General features: G+C 41.9%; 1 protein-coding gene across 1 annotated transcript in view; it reads left to right on the top strand.

The window, feature by feature from the left end:
* THBS2 (thrombospondin 2) overlaps positions 1 to 12,145 on the top strand; it is a 54,467-nt gene that overhangs the window by 29,413 nt on the left and 12,909 nt on the right. The window contains exons 14-16 of the mRNA XM_084828050.1: positions 452 to 611; positions 3,374 to 3,492; positions 7,637 to 7,871. Of these exons, the coding sequence (XP_084684176.1) occupies positions 452 to 611; positions 3,374 to 3,492; positions 7,637 to 7,871 (514 nt within the window). The remainder of the gene's footprint in view (positions 1 to 451; positions 612 to 3,373; positions 3,493 to 7,636; positions 7,872 to 12,145) is intronic.

The raw sequence follows: 12,145 nt of genomic DNA, 5'->3' as shown, positions 1-12,145 counted from the left end.
TTAAACTGTATAGCTTGGGCCGCCACACTGTTATTTATGGATGTCACTGAATTTTACATGTTCCACATTTCAAACCAACGCAATTTCTCAAAGAATGGCACACTCCATGAGTCTTGGTCAGTTTCACAGTTATTTTATTAGATAGTATAATATAATATACATCGAGGGAAATATTTAAAGTTGAAGTCACTGACACTAGGATAATCTGTTATATTTATCTATCCAAGATATAATGCATATGCATCATCATCATCATCGTTATTATTATTATTATTATTATTATTATTATTATTATTATTATTATTATTATTAGCATGAGGCCACTTGGAAATCCCAATGGGAACATAGTTCTTAATTTTATTTTATTTACAGAAGGGATTTTTTTTTAATTAGGAATGTAATTGTTTCTGAACTATGCTCATATATTCTTTAATTTTGTTTCTTTTTTTAGGACAACTGTCCCCTTCTTTTTAATCCCCGTCAGTTTGATTATGACAAGGATGAAGTTGGTGACCGTTGTGATAATTGCCCCTATGTGCATAATCCTGCTCAGATTGACACTGATAATAATGGAGAGGGTGATGCGTGTGCGGTGGATATTGATGGAGACGGTACATTCTTATGCATTCTCATATATTTTGTTTTTATTCAGCATTGTAGCAAATGGTTCAGAATAAACTACAATTCCATGTCTAGCTCTCTCCTTTGTGGCATTGTTTTAGCTAGAGCTGTTGACATCATATTTAAACCCATCTGTGCATATGTTTAAAAAGACAAAGTATGGATGAAATCCAGACGTTAGATACATGCAAATATTCTTCTCCATGTGATATTAGAGTACTCAACTCTGGTTTATGTCCACCATTTTCAAACTCAAATGACTTATATTGGCCAGTCTTGAGACTTGTTTTCTTAGCAACAATTGAATTCTTAGGACCAATGATATTGGGTTCTATTCAATGGTGGTGTTTCATTCATGAAGGCTGTTTGATCCAGTGGAAGCTTCCATGAATGGAAAGGGGTGTGTAAGCAATGTTTTCCAATTCTCTCTGCCTCCCTGCACCGCCTCACATCTTGTTTCAGAATGTCCCCTAACCCTCCAGAGCAGATTCAGTGGAAATTGTCTCCTTCTCTTCCGTTCATTGGAGCAAAAAGCCTTCCATGAACAGAATACCACCATTGGATACAACCTAGTATCATTGGTTGTGTTGTCTCATTGGTTAATTTGTTATTACACCAGGTATCTGAAGATTATTTCTTGCTTTAAAATTGTTCCATCAGACTTTTGGATTCATTTTTATTTACTTAGGAGTTTATATCTAGCTTATATATATATAAATCTAAGGTGGCTAACAAATAGTAAAATGGGACCCCAAAATGCAAGACATCATTAAAATAATAATATTTCATTAGAAAATATCATTGGAAAATAATATACTAAATTCCATCCAATTTAACCATAAAACCAGCCAACTCACTGAGTGCCCTCAAAAGGACATTTTAAAAGGACTATTTTATATAATCTTATAGAAGTCTGCAGACTTGGGCTATGATGGGGTTTACTGGGGAAATAATTCCATAATGTTGGGGGCAGTAGAGAAAAGACCTTGCCAGGTCTCCCAAGCAATTCTGGAATAGAGTGAACTCTAAGCAGGTCTGTCTGACAGGTCTTTATGGCGAAAAACGTATATTGGGGGGCGGGGAGACACTTTCTAAGAATATCTCACTCATTTGATATATTAATTTAAAATGGTTTGAAAGTATAATTATGGTCCAGCAATACCCAATAGTCATTGATCCTTATTTATTTATTTACTGTGGTTATATACAGGCCACCCAAAAAGCTGGGCTGCTTACAAGAAATAAAAGACTAAAATACAATAAAATATTTGTATCGAATATGCCTACATGAAGAACCATATTTGATGTGCCAGCCAAATCAAATGTCTTCACTGAAAGTGCTTGCCAAAGTGCCCTGGGAGAGGAAGGGAAATATATTTTGGATGCTAGAGTAATAAGGATTCCAAATTACATTTTTTGACTCTGGAAAGGGGAAAAAAAATCAATAGTGATATTTAAGGTTATTAAACTGGCAAAACTGACCTGAACAGTAGCCCAGTACTCAAAAATCTACCAACCCAAACATCTTTGGTGTTTTTTGGAATGCCTCTAGGTTTGTGGTTTTTGGCATGACTTTGAAGCAGAAGCATCAATGTCCTTAGAAAGGATGTTGCTGCAGCATTTCCTGGCAGATGAATCCGATTTTTCAGCAATGGGAAAAAAATGATTAAGCCTTGGATTTGATTCAGTAAATGTGTAAAATGTTGGATGTGTGTCTCTGTAGAATCTCTAAAATCTTTGAAGGTTTTCAATAGTATGAAATTTCTATTAGCACTCCAGGATGTTTATTTCACTTATTTAGACATATCACCCATCTTCATGCAGCGTACAATGATTAAAACATTAACGCAACAATATTTCTATAAAATACTTTCTTTTTGGTTGTCTCTTATAGACAACCAAAGAATCAGCAAAAAAATTATCCCAATTTTTTAAAATGACTGATACCTAAAACAAATCCCCATAAACCTCAGTTCAGGAGATACATATTTTTTTTTAAAGAATGCTTTGTATCACTTTCAAAAATACTATTATTATTATTATTAAAAACTTGTAGGATAAGGATTTAGCAGGGCTCAGTCAGAAGAGAGTTGCACAATGTAAGGGGCATCACTGAAAAGGCCCTGACTGGACTTACTTGCCAGATAGAGGGTCTCACCTATGATTTGCTCTAAGGCTGTGTATAGCTTGAAAGGTCTGGTTAAAAGCAGTACCTTGAATTGAGCATGGAAGCTGATAGGTAGCCAATGGAACATAATAGGCTGTTATGTTCCTACCTTTCCAGGTGGTGCAAAGTTTTTGTGTGGCAGATTGTTGGGCAGAAAGGGGTAATCCCAGAGCTAGACTAGGAATGACTCACTGACACGTCATCAGAAAGGTGTTTGGACAACATAGAACTAGACTTTAGAGTATTTGTAACCTTTTAGAAGGGAATTGCCAGTTAGGGAAGGCATGGCAAGACAAACTTGCCCTATTTAACAAGCACAAGACAATGCAGTAGTGCACTCAATTCAAGATATTCTGCATGCCACTGGCATGGAGCGTTCTGGGTTTAAATCCCACACTGGCCATGAATCTCACTGGGTGGCCTTTGGCTAGTCACTCTCCCACAGCCTAACTTGCCACACAGGATTCTTGTGAGGATAAAACAGGGACAATCCTCATTTATGACTGTGCTAGTTCTTGAATGCTGCTCTTTGTGAGTGGGATCTGAACATCTGGCTTTATTTGCATTGCTTTTTCATCCTGGCAGATGTTTTTAATAAACGCGATAACTGCCCATACGTCTACAACACAGACCAGAGAGATACAGATGGGGATGGAGTTGGTGATCACTGTGATAACTGCCCACTGGTGCATAACCCTGATCAGGTAAAGGAAGAAGCACTTCTGTGTGGGGGCTGAATGAAAGGATTTGGGGAGTGACTTGAAGAACCTTCATTTTGTCTCATTGTAGAAGTGCCATAGACACAGTTCAGGGTCTGAGATGAAACTAGATGCTTTCTGCCCGCTGTGAAGGATGTTTCAACAATGCTTTTAAAGACCTAAATTCATGCCTGGCTGACAGGGAGAGAGCAAAGAAGGTTTTGTTGTTGCAGTGATACTTGGTTATTCCCATTAACTACTCTCCTCTACTTACCGAGGGAAACCCTTTCAAGATGTAGGGAAGTGAAGGAAAATGAGGGGTTTGTGATCACATGCAGTAGCACAGCCTTCAGTCTTCCACCCCTTTCCCTACCAGGGACTTGTCCAGACTTCGACGGTGGGTTCACTCATGCACACTCATCATTCAGTAACTGCCACATAAAGTGATGACTTGCATGTGTGAAACAGCCATCATACATTAAGCACCGCAGATGGAGATCCCATATCACCTCAGATACAATACTTTCAAATGGAGGCGGTTCACAAATTGAGTTGCGAGCCATCAAATGATGTGTTGCTTAGCAATGTAGATGCATGTGTCAGTCAGCTATGAGTGGGCAAAGATAGCAGGAGTATTCAGCCCGGTTTCTGAGATGAGTTGTTTTCTTGCCTCCAGCTTTAGAGTTTCAGCAGTGCATTGGGAAGGGGAAATGGCATTTGTTATTTTACAAACATGGTAGAAATTTTTTTATAGCTTGCTTCTGCTCAAAACAAAAGCTGGTTTGTGCTCTGCCGGTTGTTCAGTATCATTAGAGGGGCCAGGGATGGGCCAAGCCTTTTTGGTGCCTGTGAAAGAAAATCCAGATAGCATATCCCATGGCAGTAAAGATATAATAACAATAAACCACACAGGTGGTCATGTTTATCTAGTACTACATTTGTGTACCACCTTTCTTCCATCATGAAATTCAAAGTAGTACATAGGGGATTCTGTGGCAGTCTCCCATCCAAGCAGTACCGGCTCCAGGTTTTTTTGAGGGCCCCTGGGCAAGACACCCCCAGTGGGCCCCCTTCTTACCAGCATTGGCACTGGCTGCTCTTGCTCCTTCTCTGTCTCATCAACGCTACCACTTGCTTGCTTTCCAGGCAGAGAGAAAGCAGCCTGTGGCATCTACTGTTCCTCCTCCTCACCACCACCAAAGTGAGAGGCAAGTGAATAAGCAGGTTGCCATGGAGAAGAGGAGGAGCAAGTCCAGGGGCCTCTTATCAGTGGGCCCCTGCCGGGGAGTAGGCCCACAGCAGGTTCCTGACTGTGCCTACTTTTGACACCAACCCTGCATTTAAGGGTGGAACAGATCCAGACCTGATATGCTTCAGCAGAGTGTCTGCATCATGCACCCTCAGAACATGTCCTAGCATTTGCTATCCTTTAATAGTACTCCAAAGTCTGCTGAGGCAAACTTCCCAGGACACGCTGCCTCACCCTGCCTAATGGCAGGGCCTGACCTGGGAGGGGCAGAAGGGAAGTTAGTTTTAGGATTCTTCAGAGAGACGAAATGTTCACAGCAATCTCCCCAAGCCATTTGCTTTCCACAGTGTTCCTCTAAACAGCTTCTTACCAAGCTGGTGCCAATGCAAATGCATGATATTTCTGTCCCTGTGAGTGAAACAAACTATGTGTGTCTGAGTGTGTGTGTGTGTGTGTGTGTGTGTATGTTTTATTTGGCCCACTGGGCATTTTAAAATTGGTAACAGAAGTCCCAGACCACAATGGGCTTTCCAGCCTTGCATTACAGCAGTGCTATGTTGTACCTATTCATAATTCTATTTGGGATGGAAAAACCACCTAGTTTACATAGAATTAAGATGGTTCTGTTCAGTAACAGGGTGCATGATTCTATTAATGGCAAACTCTTTGGCTTGAGGTGAATTGAATGCCCAGGTCTTTAAAAAGCAGCATTTCATGTTTTCAGAGTCCAACATGAAATATTTGCCTTTGATTTGGGTGAATGGTCTGGAATTTCTAATTGTATGAAGTTATTGCCTTTGGCTTCTTGGGGTTTGTAAAAAAAATTATAAACAGAGGTCAGTAGCAGCCAGTCACTCCTTAAGAATGTTGTCTAGGCAAGAGAAGTTTGCCACAAGAGCAGCACAGATTTTTCTCATCTGTAAAATCTGACACTGAGACCTAAGGCTAGAATTGAGGTCTGTTGAAGTCACGGTGTTCCTCCGCTGGGACCAGTTTCATTCAAATGACTGGGTCACATTTTCCTCTTGCAGCACTCTTAGTGCAGGAGTGCAGAACCTCTTTCAGCCCAAAGGCTCAATTCCATTTTGGAGAAATGTTTGGGGGCCACATTCCAATGGTGAGCGAGGTTGAAAGCAAAAGACGTTGTGGCCAAACCCACCAAAACTGCCAGCATATTTTAACTTAAAGCCCTTACTGCCAGTAACGAAGCCTTAGGAGAGGCGTTTCGACCTTTTAGAATGGGGGAAAAATGTGCAACAGCCAGGAAACCCACAAACAATAAGTAGTTGGGGGAAAGGGAATGGGGCCAGCGATGGAGTGGGGCCTTCTGAGGAACCCCAGACGGCTGGATTTGGCCCACACTCCTGAGGTTATGCACCCCTGACTTAATGGATATGGTGGGGCAGATTCCAAATGTTTTTGCTTTTAAAGCAGATGCAATAAAGCATGGGTCCCCCACGTGGTGCTCATAGGGTGCCATGGCACCCACGGGGGCCTTCAACGCCGCCCATGAAGCTCTCCACTCCTTGCCCCCTTCAAAAATTTATTCCTGTTCCTGCACCTGCTGCAGATCAGCTGTTGGTGGGCAGGCAGAGAAGGAGAGAGTGAGATTCTGGCTCCACCCAATCTTTTTCCACCCACACAGACCTTTCCCCTTCGCTTTCTGTTCCCAGCTCCCAGCCCCTAGCCTCACTATTTCTCTTTCCCAAACTCTTCCCTTGCTATTTCTTTCCCTTCCCCATCTCTAGCCTTATTCTTTCTCTTCCTGCCTAGCTTCTAACTTTGCTCTTTCTCTCCACTCTACCCCTTTGCTTTGCTGTTTCCTCTCCCAGCCTCTAGCTTAGCTGTTTCTCTCCCCCCACATCTTTACCTCGCTGTTTCTCCTCCCTCCCAAACTGTAGCCTTGCTCTTTCTCTCCCCTCCACCCTTTTGCTCTGCTGTTTCACCATCCCTTCTAGCCTCACAATTTCTTCCCTTTTGCTTACTTTTGATTAGCCAGGCCCTCACAGCAGCCATTCTATGACTAGCCACATCCTCTGTATGAGCCATTTTGTGGTGGCACCAACACATTCCTAAATGTGCCCATGGGTACAAAAAGGTTGGGGACCCCTTCTCTCGAGTAAGTGCAGGGGGCTCAGTCCAGATCCTAAAAGCCTGATAACCCCCGTGCTAAGGCTCATGATCCAGATTGGGTCTTCTGCACCTACTCTAGAGTAAAAAAAGGGGGGGAATGATGTAGCTGCTAGACACAGATTTAAAGTTTTGGCCCCTGTTGATGTTAGGAATGGCAACTGTTGCTAAGCTCTGTCTGTGTTAAGGAGTTTTATGAGACCAAGGATGCAATCCTATACACATTCACCTGTGAGTTAGCCCCATTGAATTCAAAGAGAGCTTTGGCTATTGGATGGTATAGAAATTAATAACTAAAATAAAATTAACATCCATTGAAGTTTACTTCTGAACATATATGAACAGGATTGCACTGTAAGGCCGCACTCCCATACATTTCCTGGGAGTAAGTAAAACCTTGCAGTGGGGCTCAGCTTTTCAGCAGACATGTATAGGATTGCCCTGTACAGCTGCAATCCTATACTCATTTATTTAGGAGTAAACCCTGTTGATTGAAGTGAGACTTACATCTGAGTAACACATATATGATTGAAGTCAGTAGATTTAAACCATGAATTTGAACTAAGAACCATGGTGAAAAATCTAATTTACAAGTTTGAGAGAATCTTGCTATGTTTTCAGGATATTATTTGTCTGCCTTTTTTATTGCCTTCACCAAAAACTGACATTTCTGAAGGGAACTACTAGCATCGTAGTTATGTGATTTCTTTTTTTTTTGGTTTACCATTGCAAAAATTCTAATCTGTTTATCTTCCCCCTGCCCCACTTTAGACTGATGTGGATAATGACCTGGTTGGTGACGAGTGTGACAACAATGAGGACATAGATGAAGACGGTCACCAGAATAACAAAGATAACTGTCCCTACATTTCCAACGCCAATCAGGCTGACCATGACAAAGATGGGAAAGGCGATGCATGTGATCCTGACGACGACAACGACGGTATCCCAGATGACAGGGACAATTGCCGCCTCACATTCAACCCTGACCAGGAGGATTCTGATGGTAAGGCTGTTTCACAGCAGTAGTCTGCAAGAACAATGTACAGCTGCAGGCCCCATCTTGTTTTTCATATACAGCCCATAGAGAGAATGATTTCTAGTCATTTTTCTTGAGCAACAAGCGGCACATGAATATGAAGGAAGGCTCTTTAAATCCAAGCTGAGCCTGTGTGTCTCAAAGCCAACCAAAGTTCGACCCATTTATATCACAGATGAATCTGGTTTAGGTGTGTTCCCACATTGCTGTTGACTTGCACTGATTGCTGCATCCAGTTAAAAAAGTTTCTAGCATGAAAGACGTTGCACATGGTCTCCTCCCAAAGATATACTGAAGTCTTTTGACACTAATGATGCAACATCTGACAGCTGAGTACACTAGGAATATTTCGGCATTCAGAAGCCGAGGTTGCAGGTGGAGAAGCGGTAGGGCCATTATTGCTTCGGTATCCTTAGACCAGGGGTGGGCAACTTGTGGACTTCTACATGGTTTGGCCTAATAACCCCCATCATCTCCCACCACTGGCTATTCTGGCTAGGGCTAATGGGAATTGTAGGCCAAAACATCTGGAGAGCCATATGTTGCCCACCCCAGCCTAAAGTATCCCTTTGTCTTGAAATGCAATGATAATGGGGTGGGAGTCCCTCCAGGTTGTTTATCAGATAGATCCACAAAGTACATTTTATGGGGTTAAGGAAGGAAACCAGGATGAATGATTTCTGCAAAGAATTGTAACTTGAGAAGAATACTGAAGTGAGGAAAATAATGCAGTTGTACATTCAGCATCACTCAGTCTTGCATCAAAGACTGAATCTTGCATCAAAGGCACCCTTTTATTGAAAACTTCATAAGGGTACTTATGAAGATACCCTGCCAAATAGTTTTTAAGTCACTTGAAGCTGGTGTTTAGAAAGTGAGCAAGCCCATTCCCAAATCAGCTAACCCAGAGCAACGCAATACGTTTTAATTTTAATCTGTTTTTATTCCACTGGCTCAGGGTCACCCAGCAACCTTTGTGGCTGATTGAACTTGGTGTCTCCTTGGTCTTAGTCTGACAATCCAACCACTGTACAATACTGGCTCACAATTTAGCACACCTGTAGATCCTGCTCTTTTGGCTGCCTGCCCATGTGATTCTACATGTGATTCCATAGGTTACTTGACAGTTAGGTTTGTGAATAGCTGTTCTGTAACAGATACCCCATGGTGTCATCTGTGTCACTTTTACTTCATTGTGAAGGCTCAGATTGTTAGGATCCCATCAAGAAATAAAACTGTTATTATACCACAAGACGTAGTGATGGTCACCAATTTGCATGGCTTTAAAAGGAGGTTAGACAAATTCATGGAGGCAAAGGCTATCAATGACTATACGCTACCACTAGTATCAGAGGCAGTATGCCTGTGTACACCAGTTGCTGGGGATGATGGGTAGGAGGGTGCTGTTGCACTCAAGTCCTGCTTGTGGGTTTCCCACAGGCAGCTGGTTGGCCACTGTGTGAAAAGAACGATGGACTAGATGGACTCTTGGTCTGATCCAGCAGGGCTCTTACGTTCTTATGTGCTTTTGTTCTACATGTGCTTGAGCAACCATCTTTCAGGTCTCCCAAGCTCATGTGGGCATGGCTGGTGGGTCAGATACGTTTCTCAGTTTCTTGATGGAAAAGCAGCCTTGTCAGCAGCACTCGGCTCCCTGGGGAACTTGGGCAAGCATGTGCACCAAATAATGAAAACCTCATTTGGACAAAGAAATTGCTTCTTTGATGTTGGCAGAGGGAATAAAACTGGGAACACACACTTTCCCCCTTAAGTGTTAAGATAAACACATTCAGGAGCATACAGCTGGTCAGAATTTGGAGTTCAACTTGGCTTCCAGCCAGCCAGTCAGTCAGTGGAATGTGGAGCCATTTTCTCATAGAGATGAACTCCAAAAGCATTTGTGATCTTTGATTCTCTCTAGGCCTGTATTTTTTTAAAAAAAGGATTTTTGGCTGTTGCATAACAAAGTCTGTCCTTGAAGATTAGAGTGGGAGAAGATTAGAGTGGGAGACAGTGTTCGACAGGAACATGCCACTGAAAAAATGTGATATAGGTCTTGCTGATAAGGGAAATCAGTGTAAACTCACAATATTATAGGAGAATAATTGACTGGTACAGAATTGGCTGAGAACTTCATCTCTGTCTCCAAAAACAAGCTTTTGGCACTCATGATTGGAAGGAAAAATATGGAAATGTATTGGTAATACCTGATGAAATATCAGAAACCAAAGTGGACAAGGAATCCATAGATTAATCCTACTTCCCTAGTGAAGGAAAATAGCTTTTGAAAATTGGTTGTAGGATGTGTGTGGGTGTGCATTTAAGAATACAGTGAACTTGTGGGATGGGATTTGCAACTCATTCGTTAGCCCATGAACTCAAAATACAGATTTGTAAGATGTCAGTTCTGTGCTTTGGCATCTACTTGAATGTCTACTGCTCTTCAACCTAAACAACTCTTTAACCCAAACCGCTATAAATATTACATTTTGAGACATAGCCTTCAAACTATTTACCACACTGCCAGCAGCAGGGCTTCTCTAGAACCGGAGATTTGGTGGTTGCAGCCTCTGCTCACTTGAATAGCTCTGCCTTAAATACCACATTAATCAACAGAGATTTAATTATAGGCACATTCCAAGGTTTAGAAGAATGCTTATTTCCCTTATAGCTTATCACTGCTATTTTTTTTTGCAGGGTAAACAATTTTTCCTGCAAATAAAGAGAGTACCCAAGAGCTATTTTTACATGATTTACAGTAATGCTGTTCACTCATTTGATGCAGATGTGACAGAAATACATGGCCACAAACTTAAGTATGGATGACAGAACAGTGCTGAAGGCATCTGATGACATAGAGATAAAGTGGAATTTTAAAATTCCAAAGCTCCTTTTTAATATCAACTTTTGTTGCACTCAGGGCTCAATAGGATATGAAGGATTCAGTCTCTCTCTCTCTCTCTCTCTCTCTCTCTCTCTCTCTCAGCAACTGATATTCCAGTTCACATGCTGAGAAGATATTACACATATTCTCAGAAATTTGACTTCACATTCAGCTCAGATAGGGTTGCTGCCGGCCCTGTCCAGACTCTAAAGAGGTCTGCTGTACCTTTAACAATTGCACAGGACATGGTACAATGTTTTCCATCCTAGTTTGGCAGTGGCAAGAGAAGCCACACCTGGTAGACTTTTCCCTCTCTGCACCTCAGGAAGGTACAGGAGCTCTTTTCGACCTCATAACCCTAAGCTCAGATATACAAATGAGCATCGAGCAGTTGCAACAACATACCAGGCAAAAATGATAACGTTAATGAACAACCTGCATTTAGTTACCAACTTAAAAATAACGGATTGGATCCAAGGAAGGATGAATGGAACAGGTCCACTCCTTAGCACTGTAGTTTAAACTGTTGCGCAAGCACTAGCGGAAGCCTTTGTGCAACGAAATATCTGGAAGTGCATCCCAATATGCAAAGGGATCGGGGTACGCAGTGTCTGCACATGGGGTGTATGAAGTTCCCATTGGAAAGCAAACCCTAATCATTAGGGCCTACAGGCTGGAGTGCAAAGGCTTCCCTATTGTAAAATGCAAACTTCCTAGCAGTGTTTGACAGTGGAACTGCCTCGGCAGTTGGTGGGCTCTCATTTGTTGGAGGTATTTAAGCAGAGGCTGTGTGGCCATTTGTCAGAGGTGCTATAGTTGCATCCTGCCCTGCACATCCCTTATTGAGCAGGTGGTTGCACTAGATTGGGTGGACAGAAGGTATATCTTCAGGTGTTATAAGACTTCAAAACTTAGCATTCCTGAGCATTGGCCATGGTGGCAGGAGCTTCTGGGAGTTGAAATCCAAAACATCTGGAGATCTACCTTCTGCCCACCCCTGGACTCCAAGGTCTCTTCTAGGTCTAAAATTCTATGAAGGAGACTATGATAGACCTTTTAATTGACCAGCCTCTTCATATCTCTAGGGGTATACCTTAAAATACTGACTACATCTTTGCCCACTTTAGGCTTGGTAAAAATGGCTGTAGTATTACTTATCCAGTACCGTCGAATAGAACATGGTAGCCACTCTTTACCTACAACATTTGATTCTGTTTTTTAAAGAGTGTGGTGTGCCTGCTGAATTTGCAGTGTTTATGTCAATGCTGAGTAATATTTGATAGACATTGTAAGTTTCCATAATTATTTCTGGGGAATGTTGGTTCTTCCCGCAGGAAGAGGGACTTGTGAACATAGT

Source organism: Heloderma suspectum, chromosome 1 (genome assembly GCF_057233095.1).
Source record: "Heloderma suspectum isolate Gila_16-S chromosome 1, 16-S_ref, whole genome shotgun sequence".
In the NCBI taxonomy this organism is placed as follows: domain Eukaryota; kingdom Metazoa; phylum Chordata; class Lepidosauria; order Squamata; family Helodermatidae; genus Heloderma; species Heloderma suspectum.
This window is presented reverse-complemented; position numbering and strand designations above follow the sequence as displayed.